Source organism: Apus apus, chromosome 1 (genome assembly GCF_020740795.1).
Source record: "Apus apus isolate bApuApu2 chromosome 1, bApuApu2.pri.cur, whole genome shotgun sequence".
Taxonomy (NCBI): domain Eukaryota; kingdom Metazoa; phylum Chordata; class Aves; order Apodiformes; family Apodidae; genus Apus; species Apus apus.
The window spans coordinates 190,324,108-190,345,127 of NC_067282.1; the positions used below are offsets into that span (position 1 = coordinate 190,324,108).

Consider the following 21,020-nt stretch of genomic DNA (forward strand, 5'->3'; position numbering starts at 1 on the left):
CTTGTGCTGTGGTCCTTTCCTGTATCTATTAAATTAATATATTTTTTAAAATATATATGACACTTGTAGTCTCATACTATTCAGGCTCTACTGCTATCATTCTTTGTTGTAAAACCAGACAAAATGGGGCTGCTGCTCTCAGAGAGGCAGGTGGGGTTACAGCCCCTCTGCAGCCCTTGCTGCCAACAGCAGCCAGGCCACTGCCGAGCACTGGGTTTCCAGCCCTCATCCACCCTCACTCCTGGAGGAATAACCTTTCCATTAACTTTTTCAGCACTCCATTTTCTCCCTTTATGAACCTAGGCAACTAACTCATTCTCCAGTCATCACAGCTAGTGACTTTCATTTATCTTCCACCCACAATACAAAAGCAAGCCGTAAGTGCCATATTTAGCACCAGGGTCTGTTCACTGGTGATGATGGATATTATCCCCTTGCTTCCCAAAGCTTCCTTGGAAATGGTCCTAACTGGCTGGCTTTTACCTTATTTGCTGTGATGCTCGTGTGAGTGTCCTCAGAGCCAAGGACTGTCCCTCCTTCCCGAGGCAAAGCAAGAGGTGCGTGCTCTGCCCCTGGCACTGGCCACAGAGACTTGCTGGCAGGAGATGCCCAGGACACATGTACTGGGAGGGAAATATTGTTCTTAAATTGCCATCCAGCTTCAGGAACACAAACTGGTGGCTCTGCTGGATGTAGTATTGTGCTGGCTGGGTGTCTGAGCTCATTAGTGCCTTGGTGACTGTCCTTGCCTGGGCTGTGTCGGGCTCTGCAGACACAGCCATGGCTGCAGGGAGCTGCCAGGCAGGTGTTGTGAGAGCTGCTCCTGGCCAGGCCCTGCATCCCACACAGCACTTCTGGAGTACCAACCTTCATTTTGTGCAGTTTCTTTCTGTCAGTCCCAGACAGCTAGTACGAGGGAGTGTCTGTGGGGGGTAAATGCCCACGCAGAGCTGGGGGGAAAAAGCTCAGCTCTGATGAATCATAGAATCATAGAATCCTAGGGGTTGGAAGGGACCTCGAAAGATCATCTAGTCCAACCCCCCTGCCAGAGCAGGGTCACCTAGAGTACATCACACAGGAAGGCGTCCAGGCGTGTTTTGAATGTCTCCAGCGAAGGAGACTCCACAACCTCTCTGGGCAGCCTGTTCCAGTGCTCTGTCACTCTCACAGTAAAAAAATTTTTCCTGGTATTCATCTTAAACCTCCTATGCTCCAACTTGTATCCATTACTCCTTGTCCTATCACTGGTCTTCACTGAAAAAAGCTTAACTCCATCGTCTTGACACTCACCCTTTACATATTTGTAAACATTGATGAGGTCCCCCCTCAGTCTCCTTTTCTCCAAACTAAAGAGACCCAGCTCCCTCAGCCTTTCCTCATAAGGGAGATGTTCCACTCCCTTAATCATCTTTGTAGCTCTGCGCTGGACTCTTTCAAGCACTTCCCTGTCCTTCTTGAACTGAGGGGCCCAGAACTGGACACAATATTCCAGATGTGGCCTCACCAATGCAGAATAGATGGAAATGGGAATGGAAATTGGGAATGGAAAAGAATGGAGGAAAAGGATGGAGAGGAAGGGAGCACCTGCCCACAAAGCAAACCTCTTTTTTTCCTATTTCAGTCTAACAGGTTTTAAATAAAGCAGAATTTCAGCTGGTTTTTGCTATTGTTAAGAAGATATTTTGGAAGTCTGGTTCTTCCTTGCAACGACAGGCAATAGACAGAGCTATAATGACACAGTTCATGCATGAACAAGCATGTAAAATCTCCCTGTAGTGTGACATACATAACAGTGCCAGAAAAAAACCCCTGCTAATACTGTGGGTGTGTGCTAAAACATGCATTTCTTTCTTGATAATTCTTCCAGGGCAGTGGGAAGTGTTGCAGTGCAGCTGACAGCATCGCTCAAGTAATGAAATGCTGCGATTCAATGGTTTTCCACACTCACAATGGCATCACCTTCTCCCTGTTTCTATTCCTCCAAGATGTTTAGCAATATGAGACAATCTGTTTTGGAATAAATAGCAGTGTCTCTGCAATTGACTTGTGAGTTTGGGGCTTTTTAAAAAGGCTTTATCTGCTGTAACACCTCTTATGCTGGAGAGAATTTAGTGAGGGGTAACTGGCTAACTTAATTAGCAGATGTAATTTCTCTATAGTGTAAGTGCTGCTAACTGAATCACAGGGTAAAATGCTAAAAAGGAGCTTTATTCTAAGCTTTTTGAAAGGCATTTGCACAGGTGATTTGCACAGGCCTGAGTTAGAGAAAGGTGACAAGTTTTGAGGAGGTCTAGGTAGGAGAAAGTGAGGATGACTCAGGTTTAAAACCAGCAGCATTTCTTTTGTCAAATTCTTGTCATGGTTGCAAGAAAAGAGTCCCTGCAACTCCAACTAGAGGAGCAAACCATTAGCTCAACAGAAGGTCAATGGGGGAGAGCATTATTAACTAATGGTTAGCACTGTAAAATTATTTTACCTCCACACCAAGGAGCCATTTATCTCTGAATTTTAACGTGTTGAACATGCAAAGCACAGATTTGAGGACATCCGATAATCCAATTATAGCTCTATCCCAACATCTTTTAAATGCTTCTTCAATTCTTTTATCCAGAGGCTTAATTCTTTGTTACAAGTGAATGAATTAGAGGTATGAGGAAAATACCAGTTCCTGTTACTGAAGAAACTGAATGTTTCAGTACTGCCCAATGCTGTGAATCCTGAGGATCCAACAGCACTTTGTGTCTCTTCCTTTAAAGGAATTGTAGGGATTAGTTCAGTTGATTTCTTTTGTTTATCAGCCCACATACTTAAACATGTGAGTTTTAACTCCCAAGCTGTTATGCACCAGCCACAGTAACACATGAGGTTCATTCATTGAACAGCAGGTAAACACGGCTGACAGAGTACACTGAGCCAAGGTGTCATGATTATAGAATTGACTGTACGTAATTATCAATGGGAACTGAGGGTCAGCTAGTATATGCAGATTTTGGTGCCCAGATTGCAATGCCAGTGACCTGGTCCCCAGAGTACCCAGAACCATGTTGGAGTCCATGCTGGACAGCAGGATCCTTCTGCCTCCGTTGCTTTCAGCTCATTTCTGAGACTCCTTGAACTCTCTTCCCTAAACATGTGCTTTTGCATCCAGCTGGAAGCACGGATGCCAGCAGATGCTGGTCATCTCACCTGTCCACCAAATGGAAAACTCTGAAGAGCCTCTCTCTTCACCATCCCCCTAAATCCATCACTTTGAAACAGGTGACTAGAAGCATAGATGCATTTCAGACAAAATATCACAAGAGCCCTCCTCAGCCCTCCCTGTGCTTTCCTATCTACCCACCCACTCCAGTCCTCCTCTCCCAATGTATTATCCTTGCCTCTTTCTTAATTAGGCCACTTACATTTGCAGGATTGGCAGATGGGGCTTTTGAAGGATATTTAACTATTTAACGTATCATTTCTCTGCTCAGAGAGAGGCCAAATAACTAGGCCATCCCTAGTGGCTATCCAGCCTGTTCCAAACAATTTCTATGACAAAGATGATGCAATTTCCCCGAGATGCACTAGAAGGGGCCTCCAGTTAGTTAGGGAGGTTTGTCTATCAGCCCGTATAAGCTTTCCTTCCTGCCAAAGATGATAACATCACCTGTCATCACTGACCTTTGAGAATAGCTCATTTGCACAGGCACAGTTACCACTGTCCCCCTGGTCTTTTGCATACAAAACATACCCAAGTGCTTTAATTTTTTCCTCATGGGTTAGAAACTATATCTTTTTTTCCCTCCTGGGCTCTTTCAAAATTCTCTGCATCATCCTTAAAGTGTGGCCCCATGGTGCAGCCAGTGCCAAGCTGAGGCTTCGGCCTGGCTTAGCCTGCAGCAATGATCATCTCCCTCTCCATATGAACACAACTGCTGTTAACATTTCCAGGGTGATCTTTGCTTTTTATGCAGCAATATTACAATTTGATTCATAGTCTGTTTGGAGCCCAGCTGTAATCTGCAGATTATAGAGTCCAGAACTGCTGCTTATCCAGGTATTTTTCATTTTCATTTCATTTGTTCTTATTTATTTCTCTCCTGAATGAGTATTTTCCACTTTATTTTTCACAGCAGTTTATCTCACTGATTCCTGACCCTCCCTCTAATTAATCAAAACCATTTTTAAATTCTAATCAGGCCTCCCAGCTTGCAACCCTGGTGAGCAGATACATTAATTGGTTTTATAAATGTAGCCCTTTGTTAATTGCATTAATGACAATATTTGCCAAAACAGCCATGAGATACTCTTGATGGACTCCCGTCTTTTCCTCCAGCTTTGACAACCTACTGGTATTTTCTGTTCCCTCCTGCTCACAGAAGCAAGCAATCAAGGCTGTGTGCTTGCTCCTGTGCTTTTGGGGGCTTTCAGCCAGTGCTAGTGGAAGTATTTAATGACAATGTGAGGACATTATTCACTCCTTTCTTCTCCTCAGAGAAGCTCCCCAGACTGCAGTACTCCTGTGCTCACCGAAACTGGCCAATTCGCTTCCCCCTGAACTCCCTTTGGCTGGTGATTGCATTCTGATGGCCACTCAGTTGAAGACACAGTGCTCAGCACTAATCACTTGGCACATGCAATCAGTTGCTTTGATTTCACCATCAGCCTGAAGCAAACCCAACTACATAACAGGCCACGGCACTGAGACACACCAGCCACCCAGTTATTATGACAATCATGTTGTTCTTGAGGCTGGGCAGAATTTTTGCTCCCTGGAGAACAGCCCCATGCAGAAGTGATGGAATTTCCCAGCACACAGCCACAGCCTGCCATGGCCTGGGACAGCTGGCCCACCACTCGTGGCACACACAGCACCATATCCCGTGCTTGAGGGGCAGGCATCTCACGGCAGTCGTGCCCCTTCTGTAGCATGGAATATCTGTAGGACAGTCACCTCAGTGCTTTTATTGATTGTTTGCCAAACAAACTCATTAAATAAGAATCCCAGTGATGAAATAGTCAAATGTCTGGCTGTAGGCACACACGTAGAAATATAGTGCTCTATACCCTTTGGTCAGATGGCCAGCTTGAAGGTACCAGTAATCTACAGTCACTCTCACTCTGATGGCAGTGAACATAAATGCACATGCTGGCTTGAAATAAAACCTGGAATGATATTGATTCAGTGGCAAAGCAGCAATAAGTCATCATGAAGCACTGAAGAAAATTTGTACTATTACCATAAAGCATTTTGGAAGAAAGTAAGAGTGTATTTGAAACACCCACCTAACAATGTGAATAGATGTGTTCAGTCTTGCCTTACAATGTTTCTGCCGTGATGGCATCAACCTGCTCCCAACAGGCATTCACATCCGCAGGGCTTGTCCTGATCTCACACAGTGATCTGTGCTTTGGTAGTTCATTGTGGTCATCAAAAAGAGTTAGAGGCAACACCTGGCAGGGAGGCCAACCCCACAAAAACCTTTCCTGACCATTTTCCCAACTTGTTCTAACAGTTCTTGGGGACCTTACAGTCCTGGAGGCTTTTTCCAGTTCACCTACATCTTAGCTGAAGTCTCAAAACTGGACCTGGTACACTAGCTGAGGCCGTATTATTTTGAGAACTATTAAATTATTATCTCAGGTAGCCTACTTGAAACTTCTCCTTAGACACCTTCCCCTCAATGTCTATTTTGTGATCCACTATAACCTCAGACATTGTTTTGCAGAATTGCTGCTTAGCCAGAAACTGCTGCAACTGTGTAGTAGGCTTTTGTTACTTCAGTACTCTTAACTATTTGCCCTGATTGAATTTGCTTCTGTTTCAGGTATTTTTTTTCTAATTCAGAAAAATAATTTCAAGCTTTAATCCCACTTTTGGAAGTGATTAAACTGTCTCCAGTTGATATAATCTGCCAGCTTTATAACCATCTTTTATATATTATGTCATCAATGGAAATGACTGAATAATATCACAAGCAAGACAGGTCCCTATGGAACATCACTTGCTCTGTTTTTCCAGCTTGATGATGAAAGACTGATAGCATTTTTCTGAACAGTCTAACGAGTATTTTGTAACACTTCAAATGAGGCCTTTATCTCCTGCTTTGCTTTTAAAATGTCATGCTAAAGCAGCTGTGTCTCTCTTTTATCCTGAAGCTCATTATATTGCTTTTCAAGAACATTGTTTCAAGAGTGTGTGTTATTAATTTTTTTATTGGTAGATGTAGGTCTAGCTTTATTTTATTTTTTAATTGACTATTTAATTCAATAATGAACCCTCTTCTGTGAAGCCTGAAAAAAAACCAGAGCATTTCAGTTTCCCCTAGATTTACTATTTGCTCATTCTTTTGTGAAATAAAGGATGCAACATCCCTTCCCTTCCTCTTGTGTTTTTCTGTCCTTTTCACACATGCTTGTGCTATGTTTTACATTTATCCATAACAACATACTCTCCTTCTATATTATTGTTGACTTTTCTGCTAAAAGAACTTATGATTCAGCCATAAAGCACTGGAACAGGCTGCCCAGGGAGGCTGTAGAGTCCCCTTCTCTAGAGATATGCAAGACCTGCCTGCATGCAGTCCTGAGTAATGTGCTCCAGGAGATCCTGCTTTAGCGGGGGAGCTGGACTAGATGATCTCTAGAGGTTCCTCCCAACCCTGACACTTCTGTGATTCCATGGTAGCCTCTTAATATGCTCCCTAGTTTCTAAATAAATTGGCATAATTTATCATTATGTGTCCTTTTATTAGTTCCCAAAGATGATAATAATTTATAATTCTGATTTTTTCAGGCATTTCATAAAGTATTTGGGAGTGAATTTCATAGAATCATAGAACTATTCAGGTTGGAAAAGCCCCTTGGGATCACCAAGTCCAACCATCATCCCTGCTCTACAAACTTTTCCCCTAAGTCATATCCACCAACACCACATCCAAATGACCCTTAAACACATCCAGGGATGGTGACTCAGCCACCTCCCTGAGCAGCCTATTCCAGTGTCTAACCACTCTTTCTGTGAAAAAGTTTTTCCTAATGTCCAGTCTAAACCTGCCCTGTTGCAGCTTGAAGCCATTCCCTCTTGTTCTGTCACTAATTACCTGTGAGAAGAGACCAGCACCAATCTCTCTACAATGACCTTTCAGGTAGTTGCAGAGACTGAGGAGGTCTCCCCTGAGCCTCCTCTTCCCCAAACTAAACATTCCCAGCTCCTTCAAGTGCTGGTTATCCCCTATATGTCTCTGCCGCTGCCCCGCAGAGCTGCCGAGGCTGCTTCTACGTCTTCCCCGCGTCTCTCAGACACGTCCTGGCACGTCAAACCCTCCGGTTCCTCACAGGATTCCCACGCAGTCCCAGGTCTCCCCGCTCTGCCCTGGCTTCTCCGGGAAGCCCGGCCCCATCTCAGCCTCTCTCAGAAACTAAAAGGAACAGCTCTCACTGCTGCCGGTGCCTCTCTCCGCTCCACGCTCTCATCTGTCCCTGCTTAGGTGAGAATTTCTAACTTTTCAAAAGGTCTTTTAAGAGAATACCTGCTCTCCTGAACTCTGCTCCTCTTCTTCAGACATCTCCCTGGGGGACCACAGCTAACAAACCTTTTTGTGTATGGAAGTGAGCTGATTCCAAGCCCATGTAAATTATGTTGTATGAGTTGCCACTTTGTCTAAAATGATAAAATTCTATTTTGTAACTAAATCACACCATTTCTTTGTCCAGATTAGCAAACAATTCCTCACTAGTCAGAACCAAACCTAAAATACTCCCAAACTGCATCCACCATGAGAAAGTGTCCTTCCTCATTTGTGGGAGCATTTGTACAGTTTGCACCCTGCAGCACCATCTTCTCCAAGTATTAGAAAGAAAACATCTGTTCCAAGATAGATACCACGGGAAGTCTTTCAGAACGACTCATTTGTCATCTAACATCTCCAGTTTTACCTTTCCTAAACATAATTACTTTCTGGTACTCTGGAGTCTCAGAAAATTGCCAAGTGTTGGTAGCAGATAGTATTTCTTAGGAAGGAATAAGAGTTCTGTGTTCTATTGTTTTTAAGAACAAAGCCAGAAGTAAAAATGGCTGCATGTGATATTTTGGAGAAATTCAAGTTCTGACAGTTAAGTCTCATTTCTAATACTGGAATGACTGAGGCTACTATGTGCATTTACATAATGATTCTTATACAGGTTACAGGATCAAGACACCAAACATGTAGGGAATGCCACAAGTCTGGAAAAAATCTTCTTTTCCATTGATCACATCTATTTCTTTCCACTGTTAGATTTCGAATCCAATACCAAACAGAAAAAAAACCTTAAGTGCAGAATAGAATAGGCTAGTACATAGGCTGAATAGAAAAAAATAATTTGATTCAGTAATACTTATTATTAGAAGTTCCTTCACTTGTTAAATGAGTTGTTAAATTAGTTTTGAGACTGATCTTTAGATTAATAAAAGGTGCTGCTTAAATGAGAACTAATAAATTATTCTAAACTGAATAAAAGATGTTTGTAGTTTTGGCTTTAAAGTGAAGACCTACCTGTTAAGTACATGGGCCACCAGGAACCAATAGAAAGGTCAGCATAAAGATTTGCTTTATCAAGTGAAACAACACAAATTTGCTGTTAATTCAGTTATTTTTAAAGTGCCAAAACTCTAAGAATGAAAAATAAACACAGATGATGGAAGGAGAACACCACCACCATTCAGTAGATTTAAACTGACTCTTTATGATGCACTTTCATCAAAATTTGTAGTTTCCAGGTATCAAATTTCATTCATGCAACACCAATCCACTAAGAAATACATATTTTGGTGGGGAAATAAAACTCCATATTTATGTAAAAACTGTTTTGAAATAAAAATAAAACAAGATTTATTTTTACCTTTTTTTCTTTATTTTTCTTTAATTTTTTTTCTTTTTTTAATAACAGAATAATTATCTGGAAAAAGTAATTTCCCACATGAGATACTTAAAGGAAGTTAAATATACTTAAAAATGGAAGATTCTGCATTTACATTGTTAGATGCCATTAATATTGAAGATATGCTTTCTGGCAAAAAACTTCTCATGCTTTAAAAAACGCACCTTAGTTTTATACTGTACATTACAACATACAGTAGTAAGAAACAGAAGTGGTAAACAGGTTATATGCAAAGAAAAGAAGTTACACTACATGACAGTTACAGCTGTGACACACAAAAAATTAAGTTGTTAAGTTTTAACAGTATTTGAAGGCAATTCACAATCATTTCAGGAGTTTTGTGAAATTTAAGGCCATCAGTTCTAAATAAAATGTATCTGACAGAAACTCACAAAACTGTGTATTTTGTAAAAAACTGTACATGCAAAACCATTTTATAATTATATATGAACAGGCATATAATAAAATTTTTGGGTAGTTTCGTACACAAAATTGTGCACAAATCAACATCGTTGTGCAATTTTTAAACCAGTTAATTAACACTATCATTCATGCACCCTGAATGGAAATGTGATTAAATGACAATATTAAACCCAAATATCAAGAGCCAGCATCCCTTTGAATGGGTAATCTAGACAAAAAATTTGAAATTTTAAATTAAGTTTAAAATGGTCCATTATAAAACATCTGCTGTAGGAATTTCAAAAAGCTTATCTGATGCAAAATGTTCAGTGCTTTAAGGAATGCATGGTAAGACTTAATGAGCTCAGTGAGTCAACTATAAAACTTTGATAGTTCTGATTTGAGGTAATTTTCTTTAATTACTTATACCAAGTAAGTCTTATAATTTGCTTCAGTAAGTAGTTTAAAAAACGGTAAACTCAGATAATCTTAGAAATTGGGAGAATCTCTGCAAAAATACACATACCTCACCCTCAAAGTTTGGAGTTAGTCATAAGTCATATGCAATTAAGTTATCACATTTTAGGAGTTTGTTCTCAAACTGCAGGATGAATGGATTGAAGCACTGATTGAAGCAGCTCGGGTACCGGGCAACACGTGTCTCTTTTCCTTCGCTTTCCTTTGTATTTGTCTGGACAAACATTCAAAGAGATATTGCTTCTCTTGTTATCTTGTGAGAAACTATTGCAAGCTAGAAGACATGTGAGTCAATATTCCAAACTTTTATTCTTAAGAATAGTTATAAAAGTACTGAAATTTAAAAATAGTAACATGTAAACATTGATACAGAGTAGTAGCATTCCTATACATTTATGTACACACAGTATTCAGAAAGAAAATAATCTTTTGAGTTGAAATCCTGACTTGTGCTTTCCCCTCCAATAAATACATCCAAAAGTAGGGCTTTAAATAAAAAAACCAACACAAAAACAACAAACCAAAAAAACAATTCAGAGAGAACATCAACATTTTACTCCTAGCATTTAAAAGCTTTCCAGTTGCTCATGCAACCATAGGAGAATTTTGGTATATGAAGAGAATTTTTCTAGCTCCAAGAAGCTATTGGAAGCTACTACTGCATCCAGAGTCTTGACTTGTGATAAGTGAGAAGCACTTTGGGGCAGTCATATCTGAGTCTGCAACACATGGATCGGGGGTGTATAGGGTGGTGGTGCAGGCGATGGCTTTATTCCTCTGACTCTCATGTAGGACAGAAACTGCTCTGGGATCTCAGCTAAAACATCTTTAGCAAGTCTTGCCATGCTTAACACGTGATTTCCACTTCTGTCGATGTAATCTCGGAATGGCACAAACTGCAAAGCAGAAGAGATGTTCACACAGGTCATTATGCAGCCACAGAACACATCTTACAACATAAAAATAACAAAGTTTTGTCTAGGGAGCATGGATATGAAACCTTACACTATTTTTATATACATATACATATTTCCTATTTATGTGATATATTTTATATATCCACATTACATCTCAATGTGTATATACAATAGCGCCTTGCTCCCCCTTCACAAAACAGGAAAGATTTAATTGTTACTTGTTGTTTTCCAGGATAAAACTAAAACTGATTGAGAAGTCAGACCCACAGATCTCTCATCTCCTGGCTGAACTCTAGAATCTGAAGACTATTTTGCTCATTATAGCAACCAACCGAATTTTGGGTTTTTTGGATGCACAGGACCCAAGGCAACAGATTAAATACCATTTTTCTAAAAAGCACTGCAGTTTTCAAGATTTAAGGGAACACTGAATTTCAGTGAGAGTTTAGCCTGCACTGTATTTCTGAGATCCTGAGCTTTCCAGAAAAAGATAGAAATAAACAAATCTAGTAAATAAATTAAACAAACACAATCTGAGAAAAAGAAAACAAAAGAACCCAAAACCAAAGACAATGTTTCAGCAAAAAAGAGCTTGGACTTAATGAAATCATTTTTACAAGAACTTTGGAAAGCAGTTCTCACTCTGGACTTATAAAACTTATGTAGGCAAAAATCTTCTACTAAAAGGTGTCTAGAATTCAAGTAAGAGATGATTCTTGGCATAACTCTCCTGAAAAAGGTCTCCAATTGCCAGAAGAAAGGCTTCAAGCCTATGTTGAATTCAACTGAAATCTGTCACCAAGTCAGGCATAAACAGCTAGTGATTTGGGCATTTCCTGGGGAAGCAGTAGAACTGCAGTTTCCTAGAAGATGATGACTTAGTCACAGAATTGTTGAAGCCAGAAGTGACCTCTAGAGATCCATTTGTCCAAGCTTGCTGCTCAAGCAGAACCAGCTAGCAGAGGTTGTGGCAGTGATCAAGACTACAAGAGCTGTCAGGAAGATCCCTTCAACAGGAGTAGCCTTTATTCCAGATAGGAACATCCTTTACTTCCTGTGTTGTGTCCAAGAATGTATCAGGCATCAGGGCAAAACGACAGGCAAAAAGGAACCTGACTGTAGAGTACTAAGCTAGGAAGCAAAGTACCTGCAGTTCCACCATTAGCCGTCTTCACTATTTCTGTGTTTATTCAGTAACTCTTCAATACAAGAGACAAGCAGATACTGTGACATTTACTAGCACTGACACTTCCATTTTATTAAAAAAAGGTCTGGCAGTTTTCAGAAGCCAGCCCAACACTGCCCTGTTTTAAGTGGTTGCTCCTTCTTAAACTCCATCAACTTTTCTGTAAGAATACATCTGATTATCCCAGAAGCATGAATTTTGAAGAATAACAAGACAAACACCAAGCTTATCCCTTCCCAGCTGAATTTGTAAATCAGCAGGCAACAGAAACTTGTTTTGTTCCCCCCTCCTGTGGTTATACATTTTCTAATGAAATGTCACTCTTATGTAAAAAGAAATCAAACAAACTGAGGAAAATTCATACACATATAATAGAGCATCCCTACAATACATATGTATATTAAGGAGGAGGAAAGAAAGGTCATGTCTTTATGTGAATTGTAGTCAGTGGTAAATAGATACAGTGACTCACTGTTGGTAGACAAATAGTTTCTTTCCTAGTTTAATTTCAGTATTTCACAACACTCACTGTTAAAATTAGCAGTTATTTTCACTAGCAAATTTTAACTAACCTAATACACAAAAAAGATAAACTTTTAATATTTGAGGAGTTAATTTTACAAAAGCAAGTCAGTTTTATCCTGACAGATACAAAATATAGGTCATACTAAACCTAAAGGGTTTGACATTATCCCTTTTTAATTTATTTTGCTAGCTTGTAAGATATTTGTTAGTATTTAGACATAAAAAGAGCACAAAATAATATTGCCTTCAGGTAATTCAATATGGCTTGGGACAAAGTTCTGATTGAAATATGTTAATAGTGAATAAGTATTTTATTACTTTTTGGATATGCAATGAATTCTAAAGAAATATAAAAGTGTATTCATTACGTATTGCTTTTTATTTCTCAGCAGAAATTAGAATATTTCTGATACATAGCCTTTTCCCACATCTTGTTTATAACATTTTAAGAACTCTGTCCACTTATGCACTTTGAATGTAAAAACAGCAGCTTTTGGAGCTGCTGTTGTTTGGAGAAGTTATGTATCATTACATTGCACACATGTAAATGCATTTAAATATAAGTGCAATACATGCCAGAGATATCTGAATTAGCTTTAAAAAACTTGACACAGCACATTTTGCAGAAATACTAGTTCAGGCTGCAGAAAAGTTACAATTCCTGCAGATGTAAGTGAAAACAAATATACACATTCCAATGTTTATCAGCCGCAATATGACCTTAATTATTATTAAAACATTATCACCTGCAAAATGAGTTATTTGTATAGCTCAGATATTCTCTCTGTATATTCTACTAACCAACAATAATATAAAAATCCAACCTGGCTTGGAGAGAAATAAAATAAGCAAGAGAAAAAAAAAACACAACATGTGAAAACTACAGATTTCGACAAATACAAGGAATAAAGGGAAAAGAAATAGCAGATCTAAGATAAGGTTTGACCCTAAGGATGTGTGTCAGTGTTCAAAAAGCATTTGGACGATGCCCTTAATAACATGCTTCAATTTTGGTCAGCCCTGAAGTTGTCAGGCAGTTGGACCATATGAAGGTTGTAGGTCCCTTCCAACTAAAAGATTCTATTTCATAAATGTGTTCCAGAAAAGTATGCCTTCCACAAGAGTTTAGTTTTAGACAGATTTTATTCTTTCTACAGTCATCAGGTTGATCCAATTTTTCAGTAGTTTACTGCTTTTCAAATATCAACTTCTTTAATACTTTGGCAAGTAGACATTAGTGTGCTGAGCCATCAAATGTCTTTCCCTTTGCTTTGTTCCACTTTCATATCCTATGAAAATACAAAAATTCACATCTAGTTAAATTTATTTGATCAAGAAAATAATAATGAAGTTTCTCCAGCAGGTAGGTAATCAGGAGGCAAGATAAGGTGCCTGGAGCATGGATGAAGAACAGTTTGGACAACCTGTGGAGCTGTAGAAATCTGCAGTTCTGAGGGGAAGGGAGATCACTGTGCATGCAGAACTGCTACAGCCCGTGGTTGCCTGGGTTTGAACCACAACTGCTGGACAGACTGAACCACTCTAGGGAGCAGCAACAGAACCAGAGGACTTTGGCAGAGAAACTGAGGCATCCATGGAATGCAGATGAATGGAACACTCTCAGGGCTTCATTCAGATGTGTAAACACAGATCACAGAATCACAGAATGGTTTGGGTTGGAAGTGACTTTTAGCATAATTTAATCCAACCACACTGCAGTAAGCAGGGACATCTTCAACTTGATCAGGTTGCTCAGAGCCCTGTCCAACCTGACCTTGAGTGTCTCCAGGGACAGGGCATCTAAAACCTCTCTATGTATCCTGTTCCACCTATCATCTGAGTTTCCTTAAAGATGAGACATAGACATGGTCACACGTGGCAGACACAACATTGGAACTGGGAGACACTCACTGTCTTCTGGACTGGCAGTTTGAGGCCAAGAAGGATCTCCTAGACATCTCAAATGCACTTGTTAGAGGATTAGGTATTGCTGACCTACACAAAAATTGCAGTTCTTCATGATGGAATCATAGTGAGATGGCAGTGCAGAGGCTAATCCTTCTCCCAAGGCTGTATAACCCTGTGAGTTTGTATCAGTGTGCTGCCAGTTAGGGGTCATTGCCTAATGAGCCCAAATCCACTGCTATGTGTTATATAAAGGCTTGCAGGTATCACAGAGTTTCTGAGCTGCTACAAACACCTGAAGATAAAAATATGTCAGTGCTAAGGTATAATGCAAGGTAGGATGACAGGTAGAAACAAAAATTCAAAACAAACAGGATCAGTAAAATCTAACTATTAGAGTAAATTTTATCTCCCACCTGCACAATGTCTCTTTCTGCAAACTTTCCTCTTGAAGAAATCCTCACTACATCACCATCCAGTTCTTCCATAGCTTAAAAAAAAAAGAAACAAAATTAATCAATCTATGAGTTCAGCTACGCAACAAAAACAATCTCACTGAGAAAAACTTCAGTCAGTTTACAATTTAGAGCAACAAAACCAACAATTGCTTTTTAAGTAACTCTTTAAGATAATTTGTGCTATAAAATACATCATGCTTTATAGTTATTTTGCACTTTTTCATGCTGGCAATACATTCTTTTTGCCTTTATTGTCATCTTCAGAACAAATCAGGCCATGATAAGGTCCTTATTTTTCCAGCTCTCAAACCAGGATGGACATCTGGTCTGGTAAGGCTATATTTGTACTTCCGTAAGTGAAGAAGCATTTATTTTCAGCAATTATTCTTACAGAAGGTATCACAGGATACAGCACAAAGAGGTAGTAATTCACATGCATACTGGAAAAGTAATGACTGTTAGTGCATAGGAATGAGGTGTTCTTTAACAAAATACATTACATTCATGAAGTATCTTCTTGTTTCATTCTGAACAGGACCCAGGAACACTAAAATTGTTCAGATATCCAGAAGCCATTCTAGGTAGAAAGGCATACCTGATCTCTGGTCAGTGTTGAAATGGATGGACTTGGGATCACAGATTATTGCTCAGCTGTTGGCTCTGCAATCCTACAATCCTTTCAGCATACCTATGAAAACCAAAGCCCTGCATCACTGAGCTTCTCAGGGGCTTACAAATTGGGCTGAGTTCACTGAAAACAGCATTTCAAAAACTATTTGTTCCAATGCAAGAACTAAAGAGCATAAATTACACTGTCGGGAGCCAAGTTAAAACCAAAGGGTATGTTTGTTTAAAGAAAAAATAAGTAGGTCTGTAAGGCACAATGTCAAATGATGCTGCTGATGCAAAAAATGTACAGGTGTTCAAACCAGGAGGCTGAACAAGCATTTGAAGGAGAGATCCATTGAAAATTTCCAAATTAGACATAGAATCACAGAATGGTTTGGGTGGGAAGGGATCTTAAAGATCATCTAGCTCCAACCCCCTGCATGGGCAGGGACACCTTCCACAGGACCACATGGCTCAGAGCCCCATCCTGCCTGGCCTTGAACCCTTCCAGGGATGAGGCATCCACAGGTTCTCTTGGCAACCTGTTCCAGCATCTTACCACCCTCACAGCAAAGAATTTCTTCCTAATGTCTAACTTACATCTGCCCTCCTTCAGTTTAAAGCAATTCCCTCTTGTCCTATCACTACAAGCCATTGTAAAAAGCCCCTCCCCAGCTTTCCTGTAGCCCCTTCAGGTACTGGAAGGTGCTACAAGGTCTCCTCTGAGCCTTCTCTTCTCCAGGCTGAACAGCCCCAACTCTCTCAGCCAGACATGGAGTCTGTTTCTTCCAGAAGGAACTTCTGCAGAGGGAAAAGTCATTTCTCTGCCCTCTTGGACACTGACACACTACAGATATGGCACACATTTACTAGGTGAGCTTCATTGAGGCAGTATACTTGTGGAGTGTGGGTCCAAAGATGGAAACTGTACCCTGCAGTACAAACAGAATCCTGCCTTAAGAAAAGTGATAGCGATGACACCTGCAAAACCCTGCAAAGACAACCTCTAGAAGTAAAAGGAAGACAGAATCTCCATGTCCTGACTGAGTTATGGGCAGCCTGGGCAAATGCAAGGAATGGACAAACAGGGAGGAAGGGAAAAGGCAAAGGAGAGGTGAGAGAAAAATAACTAACATATGACTGAAGTTTGAATTCTCAGGGGGGAAAATGAGGGTTTGTAAATTTCTCTTATAGGCATTTATGAAGGTAAACTGTCTTTTCTCATTGCTTGTGGCATACGATCATCTGAAGTGTGAGAGTCCATTTGGACAATCTCTTCAAGGAATAAGAATCTTAAAATGATCACCAATACACCACTTGCAAAAAAGCATTAGAAAGTCAAACCACAAGAACTTATTTTTCCTCATATTATTTTTTCCTACTGTTTTCATACTCTGAGAATATTTGTACAAGAACTAACAGGTACAGTCATTACTGATTATTTACATTATACATCTGTGGTAGTACTAAATATATTTCATGTATAAAAGAAGGCATGCTGTCTAACCAGAAGTACTAGAATTAAAAAAAAAAAGATGTAGAACTCTGAGGAATAGATACACAGGGAAAGTCTACACTTCACAGTGCAGTGATATACACAATGGCACTTAAAAGTAGTCCAAATAACAGAAGCAACTTACTGCAATAGAGATTGGTGTTCTGAAACATCACATGAAAGAATGCGTAAATAATCCTGGTCATTTCTTTCATGCTGTAATACTCTCTCAATGCAAAGCCCAGTTTAAGACAGATCACCTTCTCAAATATATTTATTTTTCTCAGCATTTTATTACTGCACTAAGAACAGATGCTCAGTATTTCCAGCCAACTGACACTCCACAAGGCCACTAAATATGTGTGCTGAAGAAATTCAGAATTACTCAAGTATACTTACTTTACTGTGAGGTATTTTTTCCCCCCTCATCATCTGGAGCTGTGTAAATGCTGAGCCCCCATATGGTTCTGTGACTTGAACAGAGAGCCTGAGGGCCTACATAGCTCCACATGGTAGCTTGTAATCATACTGAGTTATCAATCAATCCAGCTGGAAATGTCAACAGTGCTTACTGCTTGTTCCATATCATGCTCTTTTAAAGAACAGCATTTGTTTGAAAAGCCACATATTACTAACATGTAAACAAATATTAAAGATTCTAGGGAAAAGGCTACAACACTTACCATCAAACTCTGCTGGTCCTACCCCCACGATAATTATTGACATTGGAAGCTTTGAAGCCTTCAAAAGAAGAAAAAGAGGTTTAACACATTATATAACCTTTGCCAATAATATGAGATCTGAGGAAAATCTGAATAAAAAACACACAGAAGTTATTTTTTAAAGAACTTTTTTTTCCACCTAAAAAGCTGAGCGATGTAAACTGTCTGCTTAAGTAGTAAAAAACATCTTGGATGAAGAGATTTTATTTTTTCCTTAGAGAGTCTTTGAATCATATAGGATCATAATTTAACACAACAAACTACATTAGGATTTAATACTAATATGACAACTAGGATAAGAAATTACCTTAGAAACTTTTCTAAACTGACAATATTTGCCAAATATGTACCTAACGACAGTCTGACATTTATTTAAATGTACCTTGCTGTTTTTTGATATTACGTAGCTGCCTGGAACTATGTGACACTATATTTTACATAGATCTGATGTCAATTTTTCTCAACAGAAGGAATAATCTGTTTCAGCAACATGTAACTTGTATTACTTCCACAAACAAAATTCTATTCAAGTCAGTCAACCATGCCACAAAGCAAACAAGATATCAAACTGGCTTATGGTAAGATTTTTTATTTTACTTAATCTTTTTCATTCAATGAAACAAGGCAAAGATGGCATCTGGCTTTCCCTGAATAAACTCTTGGTAAAACCTTGAAAATTGCAAAGACAGTATAATAAATACTGGATTCTCTTGCTCTGATAGAAGAGCCAGATATCTGCCAGACTACAGAAATAATCTGAAAATGGCTCTGTTGAGGAGGATAAGAACTAAAAAAAGCCATCTACCAAATGTCAGGGTTGACAACTGTTCCTTATTGAGATATTCTGATGAACTCTGAAATGTTTATGGTCATTTCAAAGAGGAGTATATATTGGCTAAACTTCACACATGTACACTATCTGCTAAATAGAACCCTGCTTCTCTCAAGTCTGAAGTCAAGTGGGTTTAGAACATATTGTGATATTTTTCTTTTGGAATATAGAAAGTGGTTTTCTCCCTCATTTAAAAGATATTCTCATTTTAGATACATCATCACATTTTCCCATTCTTCATCTGTCATAATACTACACTACACCACTGTGGGGTGTTCAAAACAGTTAGTACAGATCTTCTCAAACCCCGTCTGGAAGCTGTTTCTCTGTACTTTCCCCTGACATTTGCCAGGGTCAAAAGAAAACTGGAACCTGTTCATAATGCAGAATACTGCTTAAAAGCATAGAAGTTTTGAACAGAAAAATATTGAAAATAATGCAGAAACTGAGAAAAAAAAAAAGAATTCTTAAAATTCCAGGGAATTATTTAGAAGGAAATTAGATGACTGGTATGCTTGTCATTTGGGATCAGAAAGTTTGGGGCAGTTTTTAAAAAGGTGGAGGGGGATCAAAGCTGTCTGCAATTGTTAGAAAGACAAACTGTGTGGTGGGATATGCATGAGGATTCATATCAACATACCGTGTCAGAGGGAAGAGTATCAATTGCTCATAGAACACCATCCAATTAGGCTCAGATTTGGGCTTTGGTTTCTTTTTGTCCTATGTATAATGAACTTTTGCTATTTGTAAAAAAAAACCCACAACAACTATGGAATACATTTAGTGCATCAAATATTAAATTATTTAGTTTATTGCCTAAAATATGAATTCCTAGAAACAGAATTAATTTAAATTTCAACACTTTCAGCAGAACTTACATTCACTATGGATTCTTTTGTCTGAGCCATATCAGAAATAACTCCATCTGTAATAATGAGGAGAACAAAATACTGGGAGCCATCTTTTACTGAAGCAGCATATCTAAAGGAAGAAAAAACAGCTTTGTAACAGGGAAAAAAAAACTTTCTACAAAGAAACTAACATGAAAAGAAGTTGCATTTTTTAAATTTGGCCTTTTATATGTCATAGCTGTGCTGACAATAAGTTTCTGTGAAGTACCTGTTGTGATGCTTACCTTGCTACATGATTAATCACAGGGGCAAAGTTTGTTGGTCCATAAAGCTGTACAGATTTCAGACTCCTGTAATATGCCTCCATCACACCATCAATTCCATGGCAGTACGGATTTTGAGGGTTTCCATTCTAAAGAAAATAAGAGATGCTTAATCACTAGAAGTAATGATGAAGCAAAACCAATGTAGGTTAGTGAACAGTACCCAGCATACACATTTAAATGGCAAAGACCTAAGTATTCTAGGATTTAGTCCAAGAGTTTACTACAGATGCCCAGTGTAAGTGCCAAGGCTGGTTGTGAGCGTTCACTGCCTAGTGAAGGAGGTTCTAGCAGCCTTATGTTACAGGCACCCTGAACTGGTTCCTACACATAAATACCATCTGAAGTGGAATTAAAGAGTCCATGTGAAGATTTAAGGGATGAATTACAGGGCAGATGTGAAACTGGAAGCATGTTTAGGAGCACAGTTCTTGCTCAGTAATTTCTTACTTTAAAAATGTGAAAAAAATAAATGGTATCCAGATCCTGATGTTCAGACACTATGCAAGTATTAGGTAAACTATAAACTATTGTTTTGTACACTGTTCTGCACTGGAAAACTGATTTTTTTCAGCCTGTTGAAAAGATTAAGAAAGGAAATTATTATTTTGGAACCCACTGAAATGACTGGGTCTGTAAATTCTTTGGGTAGCCATTTTTACTCCCATCTGCAATGACAATACAAACACATAAGCTAAATCCCAGATTAGTGACTCATGTCAGGCCAGGCAAGTGATCCATGTAAGGCTTCAAAACCTTCCGAATCACTTTACTCTCCTTCAAGTGCCAACACCTCATTGGCTTAATGTGCCAGTATCTCATTCTGAGGTAGAACATACATCCCTGAGAATCTAGAAAAGCAAAGGAGATTTTTTAAATTGAATTGATCTAGAACATTAAAAGAGAGTGCTGAAATACTGCTTAGCATTAAATGGGAGACATCTATTTATGTTTACATATGGAGGAAGGAAAAGAAGACTGTTTTTTCCTCTGTAAAAAGAACCTCATTACAATTAATGTGGCAAAACCAATGCCTCATTAATTAACTGAATTAATTTTAGAAACAAACTGAAAGTAGCCAGGAATAAGTCTTCTGTTTTAATAGCCTGAAGATTATATGTATCAATATATTTGAACTTGCTACACAAAGTCCAAAGGAAGTCTGTAATTAAAATTAGTATCTGCAATTGCACCTGTTTTAAACTACTATCCATGTGGAAAATCTTTCTTTGAGGTAAGACATGTGGCATTGTTTTCTAGCACAGGCTGACAGAAGAAATACACATCTACAATCACCAGTCTTCTGCCATGTCTTTGCTGCTGTCTAATTAAAACCTACCTGATATACCTACACTTGCTGTAACTTTATCCTACTCACAGAAAAAAAAAAAAAAATCTCATAATAAGCAAGTAGATA

At 38.9% G+C, this 21,020-nt stretch overlaps 1 protein-coding gene across 5 annotated transcripts in view; it reads right to left on the bottom strand.

Annotated features, from left to right (window-relative positions):
• Nucleotides 1–8,851: 8,851 nt before the first annotated feature.
• The window catches only part of CPNE8 (copine 8), a 90,362-nt gene continuing 78,193 nt past the window's right edge, over nt 8,852–21,020 (bottom strand). For 4 of the 5 annotated variants that reach the window (XM_051629987.1, XM_051629993.1, XM_051630003.1 and 1 more), the window contains 5 exons: nt 19,565–19,692; nt 19,308–19,410; nt 17,559–17,616; nt 14,730–14,803; nt 8,852–10,676 (listed from right to left, as the gene is read on the bottom strand). In XM_051629987.1, coding sequence (XP_051485947.1) covers nt 10,488–10,676; nt 14,730–14,803; nt 17,559–17,616; nt 19,308–19,410; nt 19,565–19,692 — 552 coding nt within the window. In that variant the 3' untranslated portion in view covers nt 8,852–10,487. The other variant, XM_051630012.1, reaches the window with a different exon arrangement.